The sequence below is a fragment of the Schistocerca piceifrons genome, chromosome 8 (assembly GCF_021461385.2).
Source record: "Schistocerca piceifrons isolate TAMUIC-IGC-003096 chromosome 8, iqSchPice1.1, whole genome shotgun sequence".
Lineage (NCBI taxonomy): Eukaryota > Metazoa > Arthropoda > Insecta > Orthoptera > Acrididae > Schistocerca > Schistocerca piceifrons.
The window spans coordinates 248,174,724-248,197,837 of NC_060145.1; the positions used below are offsets into that span (position 1 = coordinate 248,174,724).

General features: G+C 42.7%; 1 protein-coding gene across 1 annotated transcript; it reads right to left on the reverse strand.

The window, feature by feature from the left end:
- Positions 1–3,430: 3,430 nt before the first annotated feature.
- LOC124712025 (pupal cuticle protein 36a-like) lies at positions 3,431–18,549 on the reverse strand. Its single transcript, XM_047242317.1, has 5 exons — positions 18,462–18,549; positions 11,287–11,447; positions 8,650–9,012; positions 6,011–6,405; positions 3,431–4,086 (listed from the first exon to the last, which is right to left on the reverse strand). The coding sequence occupies exons 1-5, from the start codon at positions 18,468–18,470 to the stop codon at positions 3,989–3,991; spliced, it is 1,026 nt and encodes a 341-aa protein (XP_047098273.1). The 5' UTR covers positions 18,471–18,549; the 3' UTR covers positions 3,431–3,988.
- Positions 18,550–23,114: the final 4,565 nt, after the last annotated feature.

Here is a 23,114-nt window from a genome sequence, read left to right on the forward strand (position 1 = left end):
CAGCCCAGCCAGCTTCTTAAAGTTATCGAGCATGTCTACGACGATTGTCTCGTAGTTTGGATCTGGATCTCTTTTGTTTCCTAGGAAACCGGTAACAACTAATTTAAAAAATTGTCTATGCTGCCTTTTCTTTTGTTTCCATTTTGTCCACAGAGTTTGAATCTATTGATAGTTTCCTAATGTCTGGTACGACAAAGATTCCTTCTCTTAGCTTTGACTCGGATGAATGAGGAAAATGTCCACAAAGATATCTGAAACACTCCCCTTCTGTTGGCAAGGCCTTAACAAATTATTTCATCATCTCCAACTTAATGGGATCCACAAGGCTTTTCCTCTCAACATTTTTAACCCCTAACTGTAAGGTTTTTCTCAAGGGCCAAGCTTTTTTATGTAGTGTTGCTTTCTACACTCCTGGAAATTGAAATAAGAACACCGTGAATTCATTGTCCCAGGAAGGGGAAACTTTATTGACACATTCCTGGGGTGAGATACATCACATGATCACACTGACAGAACCACAGGCACATAGACACAGGCAACAGAGCATGCACAATGTCGGCATTAGTACAGTGTATATCCACCTTTCGCAGCAATGCAGGCTGCTATTCTCCCATGGAGACGATCGTAGAGATGCTGGATGTAGTCCTGTGGAACGGCTTGCCATGCCATTTCCACCTGGCGCCTCAGTTGGACCAGCGTTCGTGCTGGACGTGCAGACCGCGTGAGACGACGCTTCATCCAGTCCCAAACATGCTCAATGGGGGACAGATCCGGAGATCTTGCTGGCCAGGGTAGTTGACTTACACCTTCTAGAGCACGTTGGGTGGCACGGGATACGTGTGGACGTGCATTGTCCTGTTGGAACAGCAAGTTCCCTTGCCGGTCTAGGAATGGTAGAACGATGGGTTCGATGACGGTTTGGATGTACCGTGCACTATTCAGTGTCCCCTCGATGATCACCAGTGGTGTACGGCCAGTGTAGGAGATCGCTCCCCACTCCATGATGCCGGGTGTTGGCCCTATGTGCCTCGGTCGTATGCAGTCCTGATTGTGGCGCTCACCTGCACGGCGCCAAACACGCATACGACCATCATTGGCACCAAGGCAGAAGCGACTCTCATCGCTGAAGACGACACGTCTCCATTCGTCCCTCCATTCACGCCTGTCGCGACACCACTGGAGGCGGGCTGCACGATGTTGGGGCGTGAGCGGAAGACGGCCTAACGGTGTGCGGGACCGTAGCCCAGCTTCATGGAGACGGTTGCGAATGGTCCTCGCCGATACTCCTGGAGCAACAGTGTCCCTAATTTGATGGGAAGTGGCGGTGCGGTCCCCTACGGCACTGCGTAGGATCCTACGGTCTTGGCGAGCATCCGTGCGTCGCTGCGGTCCGGTCCCAGGTCGACGGGCACGTGCACCTTCCGCCGACCACTGGCGACAACATCGATGTACTGTGGAGACCTCACGCCCCACGTGTTGAGCAATTCGGCCGTACGTCCACCCGGCCTCCCGCATGCCCACTATACGCCCTCGCTCAAAGTCCGTCAACTGCACATACGGTTCACGTCCACGCTGTCGCGGCATGCTACCAGTGTTAAAGACTGCGATGGAGCTCCGTATGCCACGGCAAACTGGCTGACACTGACGGCGGCGGTGCACAAATGCTGCGCAGCTAGCGCCATTCGACGGCCAACACCGCGGTTCCTGGTGTGTCCGCTGTGCCGTGCGTGTGATCATTGCTTGTACAGCCCTCTCGCAGTGTCCGGAGCAAGTATGGTGGGTCTGACACACCGGTGTCAATGTGTTCTTTTTTCCATTTCCAGGAGTGTATCTCTACCGTCCCGTTCACAGAGAAAGCAAGGGAACTTTGTATAGCCACTTTGTTGACCAAGCAGCATTGAAATCACTTTTAAGTCACCACAAAGTGTCGATTTGTGGTCTGAATAGCAACGTTTGCTTAAAACCAGTTCAACGTTTTCGTAACATTCTTTCAAGTGAACCGAGTGTCGAACTGGTATAGAAGCACACTTCTTGTCGTTGTGTAGAAGTACTGCTTTAAGGCCTCTTTTTGAAGTCTCCACTCATCAGGAGCATATTCTATTTTGAAACGTGCCATAACTCCAGGAACATCGCTGCCAAACGCCAGGTCACCTTCTTGAGAGAAGAAAGATACAAACACCTTTTCCCTCGGTAGATAAAAAGAAAAGGATGTACCCGGAGCCAACATATGTTTATCTTTCAAACTAGATCCTAGAACCTCTGCTGATTATTTAGAAAGGCCTAGGTCAGTTCAGACTGTGAGAATGGAATGGGAACGGTTGTGCCAGGATCATAGCAATCTCTGTCTTCTTCACTATCGCCTTGCTGAGCCAATGGCTCGTGATCATCTGTATCATCTAAAGAATCTGGAGGAGAGGGTGTTGGTACTTCAGGTCGACGAGGAACAGGGCGAATGGCTGATGAAATGTTAGGGTAAGAAATTTCCTTTTCGTTTTTCAAATTGAAACCTCGTACTTTGCAAGAACCAAAATAAGAGTAATCACTATCATTTTTGGGCTCCTTCTAAACCATTGGTATTCCAAACCATTGCCTCAGTTCCTTAACATACACTGAACAAGTATTGTGTTGGACCCAAGGCGTATCTTCATCGCCTAACTTTATGCCAAAAATACCAAATATACTTTTTCAACAAAATCGGAAATGTTTCTTTTTTGGTTTTTAGCGGTATAATTACCACAAACGTAGCAGAAGCAATCGGGCTTGTTTATACATCCTCTGGTAGCCATTGTCCATTGTCCATAAAACAACTCCACAACACAAGGAAACAGTCGTTACTTTAAAGCACTAATAGGAACAACACGTGAACAGCACAGAGTGAAGAGGTACTGTGAACTGAAGGACAATAGCAGAAGCTCACTGCTTGGTGTTGGCGAGGGAAGGGGCAGCGTGACAGACAGGCACTGACATGAAAATACTGCTGGTTTCTCCTAATTACTCTTTACGTATATCTATTATAAAATGGCTAAATAACAGTTTATGGAGATCCTAAAAACCAAAATTCAAACTCGCAAGAGTGCTGAAATATTGAAAAAAGCTAAAACTAGACAAGCAGTTCGTGACATAACTGTACGTGATGGAATTTTTTCACTCTTTTTCCCGAAATCATTGTTGAAAAGACTATAAAAATCACGTAATAAATTTGAAACAATTTTTATGTCGCAGACTTGTCTTATTAGATATATCATCACCTAAGTTCTGTCACTCCTTCCTAGGTTCTAAACGTGGTACGACAATGTGAAGCATTCAAGTCGAACTTTAAAATTCCTTCAGAAGGAAATGTTTACCTTTGAAAGCCAGGATGGCTTGGTTTCGTATGGCTTTTGAGCTTCAAGGTTTTAGTGTGGTGAAGAAAAAAGAACAACTTGTGGTATATATTTAAAACAGCATTTATTACAAAATATATTTTTTTACATAGGTTTTTTTCACTTTTGCATCACAGAAATAAATAGTTTTTTTATGGGCACAGAACACGAGTTGCTAGTCGCGAACTTTGCCACGCACAATGCCATTGTCGTCATAAGTTATACCGTCTGAACATTGCAGTAGAAAATAGAAAAGGAGTAAGAAATAATTTAAGATATTTACAAGTGTAGTTTTCGCGAGATAGAAATAGTCAGTAGGAGCACTAAAATATTGTCATAGCGCACTAAATCTTGAAGTATATTCCGCTGTGCACTAATACTTAGAAGGTAGAAGGACACAACGAGAAGGCTTTCGACTGTCGTGTTGCCTTTAAGTTCCACTAAGACAACAGTGAATTCGTCAGGTATACTTGTCAGAGTCTGTGCAGTCGACACAGTGGCAAAAGAAGTCCGCATTCATGTGTGAAAGTACTAGGTGGGCAGTGGACTGAGGCACTGGCTATGTCCAGCTAGGTAAGACAACAGAGCGTGTTGGACACCCAGGCCAGCTGGAAACCTCCAGACGCTTACTTGCCAGGGTTAGGGTAGGAGTAACCGCTGGTCGCCGAGTAGCTGGGCAGGGCACCAGGCCGGCCAGCTCCAGCACCGGGCCGTCCGAAGACTCCTGGAAAAAAAAGACGCAGAGGCTTCCGTCACAAACAACATCGCTTCTCACGAATCATTCAAAATTCTTTCGATCCTGCAAGCTAACTTGGAATTAAATTTACTCTGGAGCATGTGAATTGTATCCTATCGTTAAGAATTAAAGCCATAAATAATGGGAGATAAACTGGAAATTTTGTATTTCAATCAGCTTCTGGACTGATGTTACGACATTTACTGGGCTCTTCTCTAAGTGAGGTATCGTTGTGTTTAATACTTCTCTAGTTAGTTGGAGAAGACTAGTTCGTATTCCAGGCTGGTCATTGTCCTTTAGACCAATCTGACAGAGTTTTGGTAATTTCCCACAATCTCGCAAGTAGCTACAGAATTTATGTTACACGTGTGTCTGCCACGACAGTACGATATGGAGACTGCATCAGAGTAATACATGTCTTCTAATTAATATAGTTCTTTCTGAAGTTTGTATTTGTCAAATTCCTCTCCTACATCAACTACATTCCGTTGTCGACAGTGGAAAAAGTAACTGTTTACAAGTATTTTTGCGTAATTGGATAACAGAAGAATTTACACAATTATTCATTACCTAGTTAACAACGTATTATTGTGATTTTGCGTAAACTGTAGACGTGATGATGGGAGTGAGCTGGTCTGTTATACCTCATTCCATCTGCTTTTGCTCCAGATAGGAGATACTATGGGCCAAAACAAGGAAAAACATGTCTCCAACTTGCACACATTAAGAGCTTTGAATACTTGTTCAGTAGAAGAGACGTGTTCCACAGTACCAAAAACGAAAATTGCTTCGAAAAATTGTTCTTATCGTATGACCATACCTCCCGGGATATCCTCTATAGAATGAACGAAAACGCAGTATACCAACAATTCAATTGCATCTCTAAATAACACAGATATAAAGGCCTTCAAAGGGAAGGGTCCAGTCAGATCGATAATAATAGTAATAGAGAAAAATTCTACACCAATTATTCCACTTTACTTACCTATGATGTGATTTTAATTAATGGCCAAGACATTGAGAAGAAGGTTAATAAATTTCAGGTATACTTGAAAAAAGAGACAGCATTGGTCGTATATTTTTTTACTATTGCAAAATCTATGTGATTGCCGTAAGCTTAGTGACAACAGTGCATCCCAATTTAAGTTATACAACATAGCACTGAAGATGGTCACTCAGTGACAGAAAATCGATTTTGCAATAGTAAAAAATATACGACCAATGCTGTCTCTTTTTTCAAGTATACCTGTTACCTGGTCGTAGTGCACAAGACAACATGGAGTCGCCAATCAATAATAAATTTCAGTTATGTGCATGACATTCGGAAAATCTTTGGAATGCAAAACAAGGAAAAAACACACGCTAAATTTCATGAAGTTGTGATTGCACCTAGTCTTTTATAAGGTTCCGAATCATGGACAGTAACAAAAACGGGAAAATCACGTGTACAGCCAGTAGAGAAGAAGTTCATGAGATATGTAAGGGGCTGTAGTAAAATAGATAGAATAGGGAATAAAACAATAAGATCAATCTAAATTTCCTTTCAGTTAATGACAAGACAGAAAATAACGGGACGAATTATCATGTTGATTGCATGATAATAAAAAGACTGCCAAAGATTAATGATTTATCGGACGACTGGAAACAGAGAACTAGGTAGATGGTGTAAGAGATGTAAGAATGACAGCGACTCAAACAGGCGAGTATGACATACTCGTTAGAAGGATAATACAGTGTTGATGTTTGTCACCATCATGAACTGCTCGCCTTGAATTTAGTGACCAGCAGTACACCCACGTACTGTTCCATCAAAGGAACTCTTCATCTCAGCTTGTAAGAGGCGGGAGCTAAGAAGAGGTGGTTTCCGAATGGTAACAATGAAGTGAACCAGAACAAACTTTTATTAACTTACCAGCACCAGGGGCACCGCCAGCTCCTGGGCGACCCCCAAAGACACCACCAGCACCAGCGACACCACGGAAGCCTGTACCAGCTCCAGTTCCAGCGCCACCGGCACCACTGTAGTCACCACCGACAACTCCTCCAGCCCGGATGGCAGCGGCCTCCTCAGCGGCATTCTGCTCCAGAGAGCGAAGGATCTCCTCGGGGATTGGTGGCGGAGTGGGGAGGTGGGCACCCTGCGGCTGGAAGCCGTTCTCGTCGGCGGTGTAGGTGACGGTGTATTGCGCGCCGTCGTCTCCAGTGTATGTGTAGCGGCCCTGCACGGTCTCCGCCTCAGCATCAGGAATTCCGGCATTCTTCAGGTAGCCCTGCTCGTCCTGGGCGATGCCGTTTCCAGTCTCGTAACTGGGAAAATAAGAACGAGGTGAGGACATAGTGTCATTGAAGCGATCAAGAGAATACTTCTAATGATCTGCTATTAGTCGTTTGGCATACCCAGTGTAGCTTATCAAGAGCTGGAAACCCTCAGACTGTGTGTGTGCGTGTATGTTTCTGTGTTTGTGGTAGAGGTGGCACATATTGCTAAGTAGTTCTTTTTCATTATCAGATATTACGCACTATTGGCCACATACGTTAACATTCTGCTTCTCTATTCGGAGAGTTTCAGGGAGGATGAACAGCCCCGGATCGAATTTGTCAGACAGATTAACGACGAGGGCCAGTGCGATACTCGACTTGGATGTGCTTTTAGGCGGTTTTTCACATCTAATTGGTGAATGCTGGGCTGGTACCCACGGGAAAGGGTTGGCGACGGGGCTCGAATCAGTCCGCCAGATTAACGACGAGGGCCAGTGGTACAACCAACTTGATTATTTCTTTTTTGTGGTTTTCCACATCCAAATCGGTGAATACCGGGCTTGTTCCCAAGGTGAAGGACTGTCGAAAGGACATTGCCAGAGCCAGTAATTAACATGCTTATCCCGAAACAAAATAGGATAAGGGCCAATAAAAATACGAAAAAGTTCAAATTATCAAATTCTATGGGATCATGCGAGCTACAGCTAATTGTTATAGAACCATACGGTATATGTTTCACATAATTCTGATTAGAAAATTTATGAACAACTGAATCAAAGAACTAATAAATCATGAAAAAGACTATAGTGAGTATAAGAATCAAAACACATTACAGAGAAGAATTCTGAACTACTGCGAGAAGCCCCTGTATGGAATAGAAGTGGGGTGGCAGAATGTTACCTTTCAACATAGATCTGAGAGCTGGGGTCTTACTACTCAGTTTTTCTTCCAGTTCTGCTGGAACCCTGTTGCAAACGACACCTGACGGATGGTGCTATACAAGTGTATATTGTATTTTTCCATCTGCCGTTTACCGATCACATATTATAGGCTCCTCTAAATTTTCCCATATTGCAAACAACACGCACAGGGAAAGCAGAGCCAGAATTCCAAGACATCTCAAAAACTGTAGAAAGGAAGTACGCCTCCTGACACGGCGGGTGTCTGACCCTCTTCTTGAGCTTGGATTGTCTTCGTGATTTCACTGTTCCGTCCCAATATGTAATACAAATGTATCTTTCCTTGTTCCAAAACAGTTATAGCGACAACTATAGATGTTCTGGAATCACAGACTGGTACCGGACACTTTTAGACTTAATTTCTTTTTGTGTAACTGTTAAGCGTCTTACATAAGAATTTTTAGTATGTTAGAGAATGATTTTCATACGGTATCTTCCCTCTGCAACTATAGTAAAAATCTTATAGACATATAAAAGATGTCTCAAACGATTTACTGTACTGGAAAGTAGGCCTATGTTGGCCAATTCTGACTGCATTAACAAATTATTTTGCATGGGACAAACCAAAAATGAGCAATAAAAGCATAATTAATATCTAATTATTGTGTTCACGATCGGCTAACTAACTTGTGAGATGAGTTTCATTTTCTGTCTGTATCACGCATATTCAGCATGGTACTGCGTGAATGTAGCGTACGATTTAACCCCAAAGTCTATCGTAACGCAATTCTACTATCAGCTATTCTCAGGGCACTGCCCTTTTCAAATCTCAATGAGAATTCTGAGCTTTCTACAATAACCACCATTATTTCCATCAGTAATAAAGCAGTAGGCTCTTGAAAAAGGAACAGAATCAGAAAGATGTATGTGACGCCACTGAGAGCAGAATTTGCATTGGCATAAAAGATGTAAGGTCATTCATAGCGTCTTTGTTTTTATCACGATATCAAATATGGTGTTAACTACTGTAGACCGAAGTTCCCGCTTCCACACTCACTGCTTCCACACTCACTGTATCTCTCCTAAATCTGATGATACTCATTCAAATTTCCACAACCTCTCTGATGACAGAGCCCCATTGGATTGAAGTTTGGGCTAGAAACTGTGTCCGCTGAAATAAGATTTCGTACTTATCTTAATGCCTATCTGGAGTAACAGCAGATTCTTTCTGAGATCCCTCTCCTTGATGTGTCGCTTATTGCTAATATAGCAGCAAAAATTATTCTGCTGAAAAATGTGTTTGAAAGATAACAAATGAAGGTTTGAAATGTGAATTAATGTGGTTCAGTTTCTGTGTGTGTATGTGAATACTGTAGCCTCATGAAAAACTTACCTGAAAGCGTAGCTTCCATCGCCATTGTTGACATTTTCGTATCGGAGGATGGGAATGACTGGTCCACTTGGAGCACTGGCGCCTGGGATGAATCTGCCAGCACCACCACCAAGACCAGCGGCTGCACCTCGGCCAGCACCAAGACCAGCGCCTCCAAGGCCACCTCGGCCAGCACCGAGACCGGCGCCTCCAAGTCCACCAAGACCTCCAAGACCGGCGCCAGTCCCTGCACCTCCCAGACCAGCACCAAGGCCGCCTCGTCCAGCACCAAGACCTCCTCGGCCTGCACCACCAAGACCACCAGGACCACCGAGACCACCAGGTCCTCCTAAGCCAGCACCACCGAGACCAGCTCCTCCGAAACTGTAAAATCACACAGGTGTGAAATTTCATGGAAATAATACTATAAAGAATAGCCATCTCACGCCAGAAAAATTTACAGAGCCACTGCATTTTCAAAGTGGATCACTAGTTATATATATATTCAGGCCTTCCTACAATGTGACACAAACAGTTCGTTTGAGGAGCTACCACTATCAAGAAACATAGAAGTCAGTGTAATTACAATTTCCTATGAGTACAATATAATACATGTAATTCGCTTGACAAATAAAAAGATTCCATTACCGTCCTGACATCGAAACTGAAAACTTGATAGTCGGCTCCTTTATTGTACATGTATCATGCAAGCCTGTATTTCAAAACAATATGAACGTGATGTTTTCAACATAAATACTTTCTGCACTCGTTACTAATGCCGGTAGTACAATGAAATTGCGGTGCCCGCATCGTAGTAAAATCTATAGTTACTACCAGTGACGTACCTAAAACCCTAATGTTCACAAAGGTAAGGTATTTCTTCCGTTTCGCTTTTGGGGTTTCCCACTCGTGTTTATACAAGGTGAAAACGATGACTGTTTATATTCTACCACAGTGATCTAGATGAAGTTGAGACGAAAGAATTGATGCATGACATTTGTGGTGTACCAAACGAGGAAACAGACTCAAACTGGTCTACAAAAGGTACCTAAGCTACAGCACAAGCAACGCCACAAGATATTTTGGTTAAAGTAGTTCTTGAATGTTAAAAACCCCTTGTTCTGCTATTTATAATATGGATAGCTGGTATCTGTGATTATTTTACTTCAAAATATTGTGAATTTTAACAGCACAAATAAGGCTTTTGTTTGTCTGCCCTTGTTGCTACAGATCTACTGTGCTGGTGACGGTTACGTTTATGGTGAACTGTGAATGTAATTAGTTCTTGTATAAGTCTTCTTTGTTTCATAATGCCCGCAGGAAAATTGAAGTTAATAATGTTGACAACCCAGTCTCGAAGGCGAGAGACAGTTGTCATGTGAGCGGGAAATGTGCTTCCTTGAATGTGTGTGTGTCTGTGTGTTGTCTAATTTTGAAGAAGGGCTTTTCGCCGAAAGCTCAGATGTTTAGCAGTCTTCTTGTTGTGCCGCAACTTCTCCACTATGCGGTGTGTACCACTCTATGCTTTTCATAATACTGCCATTATTCCATCCTGGATTCACCATTGTTTAACGTTAACCAAGTAGTCGACTAAGCTGTAGGTATTGTGCATCCGCTGTAGCTTAGATAGACCTTGAAAGTCTCATAGGCGACAAGTGTGCTATATAAAATTTGTTCGTCTCGACTTCCCCTTACACCACTGTGATACTTTCCAGTTATCTTTTCTATTCTGAACAGAATTTGCAATAATTTCTTGTTTTTCATCCAGAAGCTGCTTGATTTGAAAGATGGAATTTACTCATGTTTAATGTCTGTACGTGAGTGTGAAAATAATTTTAATGACAAATATATATGCAAAGAAAAGCTCGTTCTCTAAGTAAATCTTTTCTCCCATCCAACTTGAGTATCAACTAATGCCGCATTAAAAAAGGTTATGGCACTGCAATAATGTATTTGATATTTCACTATCTGATCATTACATGCAAAATTTCAATTACATTCTGCATAAAGAGGGACAAACCGAATACAAAATAGCTTCATTAAATAGAGTTTTAATTGATAAAATCTCTCTTTGTATGTATATTACAAAAAAAACACTAAAATTTATTTTACGCTACATTGATTTATGTAGTCATCTAGCACTCTTCGATGTCTAACTTGGTGTGTGGCGCAATCCCATTACTGTAAAATGATACACGTCAAAAAAGTGCTGTGGAAGGAAACAGTTATCATTTATGGCTCTAGATCATCTAGTCCACAAAATCACCAACTTTTTACGATTAATGTCCTTCTGTTGCTTAACCATCAAACTTAAATTTTTTTCCACAGACATACATCTGTATCTATGGCCAGAAAATGACTAAAGTAGAGTGCTTGAATGTAGCTGCAATTTCCTTGCAGTACGTTCACACACTTAGTGTTGTAAAGATTATTTCAAATGATGCTGTGTTGGTTTGTGTTGGTCTGTCTTCAGCTTTTTAGACCCCAGCTGTAAGGCATAATTCGGGTCGACGATTCTCATCCTCCGAAAATGCTGTTGCTCAGGGGCAGCTTACGTTAGAGAGTCAAATGTGTTACCATTAATAGCAAGTCTCCTTGTAGGCTCTGCTAGTAGATTAGAAAGCACCAGTACAAATTGAATGTCTACGGAATACTCACCCAGGCCTTCTAGCTCCGAAGACTCCACCAGCTCCAGGTCCGCCAAATGGCGCTGCGATGGCCCCTTGTGCTCCACCGGCCAGGGGCGCACCCGCGGGAGGCAGGTACGAGTTATCCAGGCGGCCAGCTGCCGCCATACCCACCAGGGCTGCCAACACCAACTGGGAAACGATGGACATTTTAATCTAAAACGCAGAGCGGTTCACTGGTACAACTCGAAGCACTGAAATTGAAAATTTTCATCCGGATCCTGAATATAGATAAACAAAAACTATGTGTAGTCGATAGTCTGGTAAATTTATAAGAAGAGAAACATTGTGTGCTTAATGAAAGACAAACGGCCCAAGTTACTCGTATCAAACATGTGTATTCTACCTATCACCAAAGAAACCACAAATCAAGTGGACTGGTGCTATGGTAAATACAAGATTTCAGATTTCTTTGCAGCTATCCAAATTTATTTTCTGTCATTTCCTCATATCTCGTAACGGGAATATAGGGTTGCTTTCTTCCCCACTCCGAGATTATGGTGCACCCTAATTACTTCGTCTTCGAACGCACATTAAACCATACCGTTTCTTTCAAGGAGCAGTGGCCTTATGTTTATTGTCATAGGAAGAAACATCAAGGGACAGCCAGAATCATATCATGATTCGTCGTACTTACAATCAAATCGTGATACTGTTTTGTAGATAGTGATATGGATATGTTTAGGCTAGAAGCAAAGGGGAAGATGACAACAGTAAGGAAGGTGCAAGTCGTTTCGAAATAGATATGTTTGGACAGCAGCAGATATGAATTGTAGATCGTTAATTAAGAAGTTTATCAGTGCGGTGTGCTTCATAGATGATGTGGCATGCAGAAACTAAATGGAGGTCCCCATAATACATATTATGACGTTAGTTCACTTGAAACGTTTCTATCGGGTTTATCTTCGACCTCATAGTTCCATGCCTCACAACAGTAAGTAAATAATTAGCGAATTGCAGAAGGAAAATATTGTAACACCATATCACAGTTCACAGAATGGCTACTGTAAAACAAAGTGAGGATGTTTTAATAGGTACACAGGATTAGTCTATGTGTTAGTCCTTGCACGCAGTTGGAATGAGGTGCAGTTCATCAGGTCTTTGAAATACATCGGAGTTGGCTGCATTAATAGGAATATATTCTTTACTTGTTCCAGGCTTTCTCATATCGCAAGCAAATTCAGTTTGGATCTTTGAATGTCATTTTATCTCTCTTTTTGCGTGAGAGTAGATCTCCATCAGAAATCTGCTAGCATTTTTCATCAGGGACAAATAAGTTCATAACTGAGCTTAACGGAAATTTCAATAACTTCTTGTCAAATAAGGAAGTCAGGTTAGATATAAATTTGGGTATCAACATCCGCCTCCGTAGCCGAGCAATCAGTATAGATGGGTGCCATGCGGAAGACCCAGGTTCGACTACAGGTACTGCCAAGAACTTTTCCTTGTGAGCGAGGACTGGTACGGGATGCACTCAGCCTCGTGATGCGTGTTGAGGAACTATTGAACCGAGTAATACCAATTCCAAGGGCTGGAACTTCTATAAAACTGCCAGGATAACGATGTGCTGACCACATTCCCCTCCATACATACGTGATGTCGCAGGACGGGGAATGAGATGGGGGCCGGTAGAGCACCCTGGCCAACAGGCATTGTACTAGTATCGAAAGGCCAAATATCAATGAAGTTTAAAGTGCTTACTTACACTTAGTTCTTCGAGCTCATCTATCAGTGCATATGAGGATTCGCAATACATCATTACCTATCTTGATGTGTAGAGGACAATATAAATGCTCAGACAAGTTCTAGAATGACACTATCATGCAGCCACTAGATCTCTAATTGTTCGAGTACGTATTACGCTAATTTGCTTAGTCAGATACTTGTTTTGACATTGACGAACAGAAACTGACACAGGGAACGAAAAAACGTTTGCGTTTAGTAGCGCTCAGGCCCAACGCGACCATTACCGCTTGCTTTTTAACTAAAAATGTCTACTTTTCCGGTGTCAGAACGAATTAAAGTTACCTCATATGATAATATTAGCAGTTCTAGCAGTCTGACACTAACGAGACGGCAATGGCCTATTGGACCTTAGTACTCTATAATACTCCCGTGTGGCTGTATGGCATCGTAGTAGTCTTTCATTTCGACACCACTTTACCGACTTGCGTGTTTCTAAACTACACCAGTATTTCTAACCGTAGAAGGGGACCTACAGTCTATCGTGGACTCCGAACTCCACTCCTGGCAAATCTTGACATGAGAGTGGAAGTCTGGGTTAAAGGTATATTAAAATACTCCCTGTCCGTCCAGCATTCGATCGGTGACTTTTCAGCTCCAGGCACTCACTTTACCAATTTCCAGTGAACGATACAGCCTGGGACACTGTGCGTACCATTTAAACGAGATAAAATGTGAATTCACGATATTATGAACTTGATACTGGTTAGTTGTTGAAACAGACGTCTATTCCAACTAGTAGTTGAGGACTTCTTGTAAGTTGGTACTGTAATTACTTATAACTGTGCAGAGAATGTTTCTGAACAGACCATTTTCTGCATTCACGCTATGAATTAGTTCACCGACTGTCTCCTAAATACGTGAAAAGGCTTCTGTTCCCAAGAATGTTCTTGATCACTGCTGGTTGAACAACCCCAAATCATTTTGTCTGCCATGACGATTCCTTGAAAAAGACGCTACTGGTTCCTTCACATTTTCTTTCGTCGTGGGATCATTTAGTTGGTGGCAGAGCTTCAACGACATGCTTAGCCTGTATATACGTCCTCCTTCGTACGAGTAGAACAAGAACTTGTTACGGTCACAATATCTTGGAATAGCGTTCCAGATTGATATGAAATGGAATGAGCACTCCTGGTTGGTAGTAGGGAGGGTGAATGGTAGACTTCGTTTTATTGAGTGATTTTGGTAAAGTGTAACCCATCCGTAAAGGTGTACAGAACGCTAGTAGACACATTTTTAGGTGCTGCTAGAGTGTTTGGATTCTGCACCAGGTCGGATTAAGTGAAGACATCGATAGAATTCAGAGGCGTGCTGCTAAGTTCGTGTTCCGGTAGCTTCGCTCAGCACGCATCTGCTATGGAGATGTTTCGTGAACCCAGAAACCGGACAGCGTGGCCGAGCGGTTCTAGGCGCTTCAGTCTGGAACCGTGCGACCGCTACGGTCGCAGGTTCGAATCCTGCCACGGGTATGGATGTGTGTGATATCCTTAGGTTAAGTTTAAGTAGTTCTAAGCTCTAGGGGACTGATGACCTCAGATGTTACGTCCCATAGTGCTCAGAGCCATTTGAACCATTTTTTAACTCAGATCGGAATCCCTAGAAGCACTATTGCGGAAATTTAGTGAACCGAAATTCGAAGCCGACTGCCGAACAATTCTACTACCACCAACATACATTTCACGTAAGGACTAAAGAGATTAAAAGAAATTAGGGCTCGTAGACATGCTTACACACAGTGATTTTCACCTCGTTCTGTTTGCGTGTGGAACATGGGAGGAAACGACTAACAGTGGTACGTGGTACCGTACGGTGGCTTGCTGTGTGTATATAAAGATGTAGATGGCAACAGTGTCACCGTCGACTGTGGTAGTGGGTCACAGAGCAGAAAGCTGGTACACAATGCCCCGTTTGAAGGAGCCGCTGCAGTCAGCCACGTGGGGGTTAACTGCCGTAGTGAACACGACAGTCACGCCCACATACAGTGACTCATGCGCATGCCTCTTTCTTACTGTAGACTGGCTCCGGGAATCATTCACGTCTCTTTACGATTAGCAAATAATTGAGGCCCCTTCGCCGAGATCCTCTCCAGAAGCGCATATTGACTCACTGCCGCATTTTCGTCACTGCACCCAGCAAGACGAATGCGGATTGCAGCGGCTGCAGCGGCTCTGAAATCCCATCTGGACAGAAAGACTAGACGCAAGAGCCGAGTTGCCCGCGACCTCTGGAGCAGACGCCGGCCTGGCCGTGTCTCACTTTCTAACGCCCGCACGGCACGGCACGGCACTGCGCTATTACGGCAGCAAAAAGAGACCGCAGCCAATCCTCCGAGATTACGCGAGAGGCGGCCAAGACTCGTCTGGCGCGTCTTCGGCGGTCAGACCGCCTCACTCGGTGGGTCGCAGTGAGGTAGGGCACCAGGCGAACTCACGTCGAAGCTGAAATGTGCGTTGAATTCCGTGAGAACCGAGTCGTATGGTGTCAGGCAAATACCATATAGGCAATTACCATATCGATATCCTGTTTTTGATTTTACAAAATTCCGCTAAATCACATTGTCTACCACGATGATTCCTTCCCAAAGATAAGGCTGGTTCCTTCACCGTTTCTTTCGTCGCGGGTTCGTTTAGTCGGTGCAACAGCGTTAAGGAAGTTGTCGGCAAACTCCAGTCGCAGACGCTGCAAGACAGGCGTTGTGCATCACTGAGTGGTTTACTGCTGAGGGAGCATGTGTTCGAAAAAGAGAAGGTCAACACTTTGCATCTGCATACATCTCGCTTAGTGAGAGGATCGTTGGAACGAGAGCTCTTAGATCTATGGGCAGTAGCTCTTCTCGCGTACAATTGTATGAAAGGGGTAACTGATGTACCCAGCACTACACTCCACAATGAAGAGAGCAGACTGTAGATTTACCTGTAGATGTGGATGATGGACCCCTCAATTTCGAATGATCTCATTACCGAGGAAGTCTTAAATCATTAAAATTCCTTCCTTTGTCCATATTTCCACCTAAATTCATAGTCCATTAATGTTCACTTTACGTAAAGTACGAAAATTTACAAACATATTCTATATTGTACAGTGAAATGGAAACGGAAAAAAGTAAGTACACTTTTAGGTTTCAAAAGCAATCGTCATAACTTTCGTGGTTGCGTACTGGACGATGATTGTATCCAGTTGTGCACCCTTTCTTCCAAAGCAAATCGACAGCCACGAATATCTTTTTTCATGGCTCAAAAAAAAAAAAAAACAAAAAAAAAATACAAATCGCATGGGCAGAGATCGCGACTGTATGGAGAATGTATCAGAGCTTCCCAGCGAAACTTCTGCAGCTTGGTTCCAAACAACTCTTGACACTTGTGGGCTCGTCCACTTATTGCCAAAGTTGTTTCGAACACAACGCCGAAGATCTGTTTGAGAGGAGTTACACATCCTCCATAACAGTCCCGATCTCTCTCCATCCGACTTACTTTTTTTTTTTTTTTAATCACTGAAGATTAGCAGTCAGGGCGAACAGGCTTAGATGTTGGGGTCATGTTACACGCATGGGAGAAGCAAGGTTACCCAAGAGACTCATGGGTTCAGCAGTAGAGGGTAGGAGGAGTCGGGGCAGACCAAGGAGAAGTTACCTGGATTCGGTTAAGAATGATTTGGAAGTAATATGTTTAACATCAGAAGAGGCACCAATGTTTGCACTGAATAGGGGATCATGGAGGAATTTTGTAAGGGGGGATATGCTCCAGACTGAACGCTGAAAGGCATAATCAGTCTTGATGATGATGATGATGATGATGATGAATCACTGAAGAAAGATATTCGTGACCGTCGATTTTCTTAAAACGCAGTACTGCAGTGTTGGAGGTGCCTGACAGATGCCTAAAGAATGAATTGATTTAATGGCAGATCTTGTGGAAAAATGAAAGAACGCATTCGACTTTTAGCCACCAGACGCAATGGCCGCACGGAGTGGCTGCGCTGTTAGAGGTGCCATGTCACGGATTGCGCAGCCACTCCCGTCGGAGGTTCGGGTCCTCCCTCGGGCATGCGTGAGTGTGTTGTTCTCAGCATAAGTTAAATTACGTTGATTTAAACTGTGTGTAAGTCTAGGGACCGATGATCCAGCAGTTTAGTCCCTTAGGAATTCACACACATTTGCACATTTTTTACTAGACGTAATACGAGAATGATGAAGCCTCCTACTTTCCTTATGAGCGCTACACGTGTTTGTCATGTAGTACTGAATGGACTGTATGGAGAATGTATCAGAGCTTCCCAGCGAAACTTCTGCAGCTTGGTTCCAAACAACTCTTGACACTTGTGGGCTCGTCTACTTATTGCCAAAGTTGTTTCGAACATAACGCAACACACACAGACCGAAGTCATTCTACATCGACGGTTTTCTGTTTAACGAAATTTGACACGTAATGTTTCTTTTAAACATGCAGACATAGGGACTGGCCATTAGTCACTGTCTTTTGTTAGGTTCTATGATCGAAATACGACTGGCCTGTTACGTGATTACCAAAGAAGCACTAGAGCGCTAGGGCACACCACATGATACAGCTGACTAGAGATCAGAGACACACCGCATGCTATATATGACTAGAGATCATATCAAACAACGCATACATGTTGTTGTAACAGCGTGTAGATGATCTCGGGGTGAATATGGTACAAACGACGATCTGAAGTAACTCGTACACTTGGCCGTTTGTAATGTTACTCAGGCTTAGCGACTGTACTGACGAATGGATGTTCAAATCAGAAAAAGAAGTCCTTTCTGTTCTAAATACTAAATTTGATGACAGCTGGGAAAATTGACGCTGCAACAGCTAACGAATATTAAGGGAACAGTTGCAGATGTCAGTTGTCAACGTGAGCCTAGTGTCAGTGTTAGCTCTCATGGACTGTAAGCATTTCGTAGGTTTCCATAGGTATAGATAAAGATAAGATCAAATCGAGGAGCGTTCTGCCACTTGCGTCCAACTGAAGAACTTCATCAGCAGTACAAGCGGTAACTACCGCTCACGGAACACTGAAATGCCCCGAATCGAAAGGCGTACTACGTGGGCGGCCGCTGTGGCCGAGCGGTTCTAGGCGCTTCAGTCCGGAGTCGCGCTGCTGCTACGGTCACAGGTTCGAATCCTGCCTCGGGCATGGATGTGTGTGATGTCCTTACTTTAGTGGGGTTTAAGTGATTCTAAGTCTAGGGGACTAGATATTAAATCCCATAGTGCTTAGAGCCATTTGAACCATTTTTGAAGCTTACTGCATGCTTGAAGCCGGAAGACTTTACTTTCATCAACCGATGACGAGTCCAGCTACCACTGGGCTTCACTTTATACTAAGTGCATGAACGGTCTTCAAACACCCTAAACATTTTGAAGTAGCTAATCTACTCACCAGTTTCATGATGCTTGTGATAAGTGTCCCTGGCTGGAAGATTACGGTGCGAATGACGACGCTATCGCCAGGAATGGAATGGAGTGATCTGATGCTGGCGAGTGGTGTGGCCGCTCTATTTATACGCAGCGGCGCTACGCACCCTCTGCCGCGCCTCCACGCCCCTCCAATTCTTCCGCGCATCCTTGCACCGACAGGTCTCCGCGGGCAACGGGGTCGCTTGCGAAATGCGATCATCACCGGCCGCACACGCGGTTCGCACGCTACCGCTGGAGACGGTGGTCGCGGTGGAGGGGCAGCCAGAATATGCTCAGTCAACATCCAGATTACGGGCAGGCGCCGTAGGCGGAGCAGCGCTGAGTGCTCCTCCCTGACGGCTACTGTGCGGCATCAGCGCTGTGTCACGACACTTTCAGTGCACGTCTGGACAGCTGGGCTCACAAGTGTTCTCTCCGAAGCGTTTAGGGACGGGTGTAGTTCGTGGACTCGTAGTACCTACTTATTCCCTTCGATGGTACAAAGGACCCCACGGCATTATGTCACAGCGAAGTTGTGAATTGATGATTTATGATTTTAGGTTTTCGTAACTTGCTTTTCCTCCTTAACGGGTTTATATTTAGAACTGTGTTCAATATTTGTAATAAACTCTTTCAGCATTGCATTCAATGTGGCCACCTAGGGGCAACGTAGCAAAAACAGTTTCTTTTCAATTTCTCTTCTCTTCTCCGTCACTACCATTAGCAAAAACAGTTTCTTCTCAATTGCTCTTCTCTTCTCTGTCATTACCCTATCATCTATCACTTCGTGAAATTCAAAATTTTCCCAACGAATTGAATGCTCCAACAAAATTTCGGACTAGCAGTCGGCCGTCGCTTAATACATCCCATAATATTTAGACTGCACACCTGCCAGTCATCTTCAGGTGAGCCATCGATGGCTGGAACATTTATTCATCACGTCTTTTTCTACGTTCTTCCAACCAATTCAAACCTTTTCTCTTACTTTTTCAAGCTTTCAGTCGTATATTTAAAACTTCCCTCCTGAAAATATCTCTTTTCACAGCCTCTCTTATTTTTATATTGTGTATTCTCTTTTTCAACTTCATTTCTTTTAATTTCTTGGCTCCAGTTTCTCAGTTTTTTGCTCCAAGAACACCTCAACATTTTTTTACTTAGCCTACGTTCACTCTGTTTAAATGTCCAAAAACTAAGAGTCTTCACAGTTCTGATACTTGCATCAGACGTAATGCTCGCGTCCAAATACTTCGGCTGGTGCTATGATTGGTGTGACACTAATTTTATTTCACGATGTGTGTTTCTATGTCTCTTTTAACATGTTGGCTTCGTGTTTCTCCTCTCCAATATTTACATTTTTTCTAATTTACAGTTCAGTTTTAGGCACTGATTTCACTGCCATATTATAACGCATTAGTTTAAACTTCTCGGTAATCACTTTTCATCATACGTACGTCTTGTTATTTCACAAGTCGTATCTGTTTAGTGAGTCATTTCATGTACATCAGTTTCTTCTACCTCTTTTCCATGAATTCTTTCTTCCAGATAATCCAATGTTTTCACTTTCTCCATCTGATAGATTTCTGTCTACAAGGATTTTGAAATATTAATTTATTGTACCGCGACACCACGGGACTGATAGAGGTTCAGGGTGATTACGTTATATGGCTACGCTTAACGTTTCTTAAATGTTTCAGTATGTTGCGAATTCTCACTATAAGAGGAGACTCTGTCGTAAAGTAGAGCTAATGGTCACCAGACTGTGCTCCAATTTTCTGCATTCAACGCTTTTCATTCTGTCATGGACAGAGAATAGGTGGAAACTTACGGTGATACGTTCGTTGGATTAGAAGTTATGCTCTTAGGATCTCTTTCTGGTCATTTAAAACAATTTTCTACACACTAGTATACAGTTGTGTTTTCTGGCCACATTTTATTGCATGCTGTAAGCCTTTAATCATTGCGTACCTAACTGACAATTCAGTCAAGTGATGCGTATTGAAATCGGTACATTTAATAGTATTTCACTGTTTAAAATATCTCCTCTACGAATTGGACGGCTATTGTCGGGTAGAATATGAGTAAGTACGTTGCAATCGACCAATGCTAACTATTTAATGGTATGAATCCATAATACTAAGGATACGAGCGATACACCTGTCACAAGCATACGACTGGATATTGACGACTCTCAGCTCAGTTATTCGGGCACGACACTCACCTAGTTCAAGACAAGTAGGGTAAAAAGTGATTAGCCTATAAAGTTTTTCATTAGACTGCAGCTAATACACACTACCAAAACGAAGAACAGTCCCAGTTCGTTTATGAACCACAAGTGATTACAAGGCTAACCAGTATACATTACTGTATGTGCAACTATCCAACGAAATATTAAACCACGAATGGCAACTCCTTTCCGTTGAAAAAAGTTCGTATTTCCATTATCCCAGGTTTATTGGTTTTTTTTTTCGTTTATCTGACCGCTGATAATATTTGCAGATAGTGACACACCAACAAGTGAGTGCAAAATTTCAGTTCAAACTGGCGTCATCGTAGCTACGCGTATGTGAAGGTATGCATGGATATATGGAATGTACTGATGAGCATGTGTAAGACTTTGATTTGAATTCGCGAACATTACGTTTCGTGAAGTACAGTAACCAGTTTGGGATGTAGGAGTTTTAACAGTACTCATTCGTCTGGTAGGAATTAATTCGTCCGAAGTCCTTATTCTTGATATTGTAGGAATGTTGTGAATTGATGGCCGGACGTATTAGACTGTTCATTGTAAATAATTTAAACCTAATCTTTCTACAGCTCTCACTGACACTTTTGTTCTTTACGCTTCAAACTTCACTCATAAGGAAAAGTTCGGAGTTAGCTTTTTCTGCAGCTGAAACTCGTGGTTTTCCCACTGTTGTAAATAAGGATGTAGAGGGAAATTATAATCAACTTAAAGTACTCTTTAAGATATAAAACTTTTACGTGTATCACATGTTACTATATCTTAGACTTATTCCTTACCATAAAATACTTTATCAAAAATAATTGCTTTCTCGTACTAATGTAAAGACGCCTTACGGGAAGTTTTTGATTGTAACAATGCACTCTCAGTAATTTTAATTCGAAAGCACCGTTCGTCCTGCCAGTCAATCATTAGAGTGCGTTGATTGAGGTAGCAGGAAACTTAGAATCTGAACCCACTAAGTTTCAATTAGCAAGGGCTTCGCGAAAGTGCTTCCTTGTTAATTATTACGATTCCTGCCACACGAAAAGACATAAAAATTTCCATAGAAATTACTCTATGTTTTAGAGAACGCTTAATAGTTTCTCAGTTCGAATAGAGTCACACAAGTGTTTTGTGGCTTCTGCTGTCGGTTTCTCCGTAAACCTTGTTCGGGTAGAATCATTTCTTCCACTACAGCAGTGTGTATATTAATTCTGGATATAGTGTGGCATACTATGTTAAAGTTCCGTTTGATGAAGCGTGCCACACAGCATGTTCAATATGCAGAAGTACAAGTGTGGCAGTGGAAACAACAAAATTATCAGAATGTGGTTTACAGAAAAACCAAAAACGGAAATCAACAAACATTTGTTCGTTATTCTGATGGTGAATAATTTACTCTGTTACAAAGATAGTGGCAAAGTTCTTGCAGCTGTAATGTGAGAATGGGTGCAGATTTTTGGTGGGACTGGGTGCCACACGCATATTGAGTTTGGCAGGTTCTCTATTATCATTATAATCGACTCGCGGCCACTTTCGCATAACAGTGACTATCTATTGCTTTTAATGTGCCTGAACGAAATTCGTCTTACATATTTGAAATAGCCGCTCAGCTTTTAATTGCAAGCAAGTGTTATGACAGCTATCCTTAGACATACACACACATTCCCCAAGCTTATGACAGCCATTGATTAAGTAGGATCAGTCTACATCTACATCAATTCTCCGAAAGCTATCTGATGATGTGTGGCGGTGGACAGTTATGGTACAACTAATTAATCCCCCTTTCCCTGTTCCACTCGCGAATAGCACATGGGAAGAATGAATGATATGATTTCTGCTGATGTACGGGTAGACAGTGTGTCAACCAAACGCTAAAGATGATTTATTACGCTTTCAGATATTTTACCACACCGAGGTGTAACTGGAGAGTGGGAAAAATATGAAGCTTTTGAATTTGTATAGCAGTGAACTTAATTTAACTTATAAAAATGTAGCGCTAAATAGCTATAGATTTTATCAATCACATAAAGGGAAGTATTCAAATTCTGCAGTAGTCGTATGCCTGAGTGAGCTGGGACAACTAGCACAGCCATCATTTCGGTCCGTAAAATAGGTCGGCGCTAATCTTAGCACGCATTGCATCATCTTAGAAGTGTTTCGTAGAGAGCTAGTTTTACTAGAACGGTACGTAAGACGGGAAGGAAGCTATGGTTTTACACTGGCCAAGCAAATTTAATAGTGGGCTGTTGTCTTCCTTAAAATTCGATTTCTTCTGAAGTTATCCTACAACAATTCCAATTTCGATACTTAGATTTTCACAGTTTTGAGAACGACGCAAGTAAGCGATTTTTTTTTCTCACAATAATAGGGTGAAACCTATCTCGCTCTCTTTGTCGACGAGACACAGAA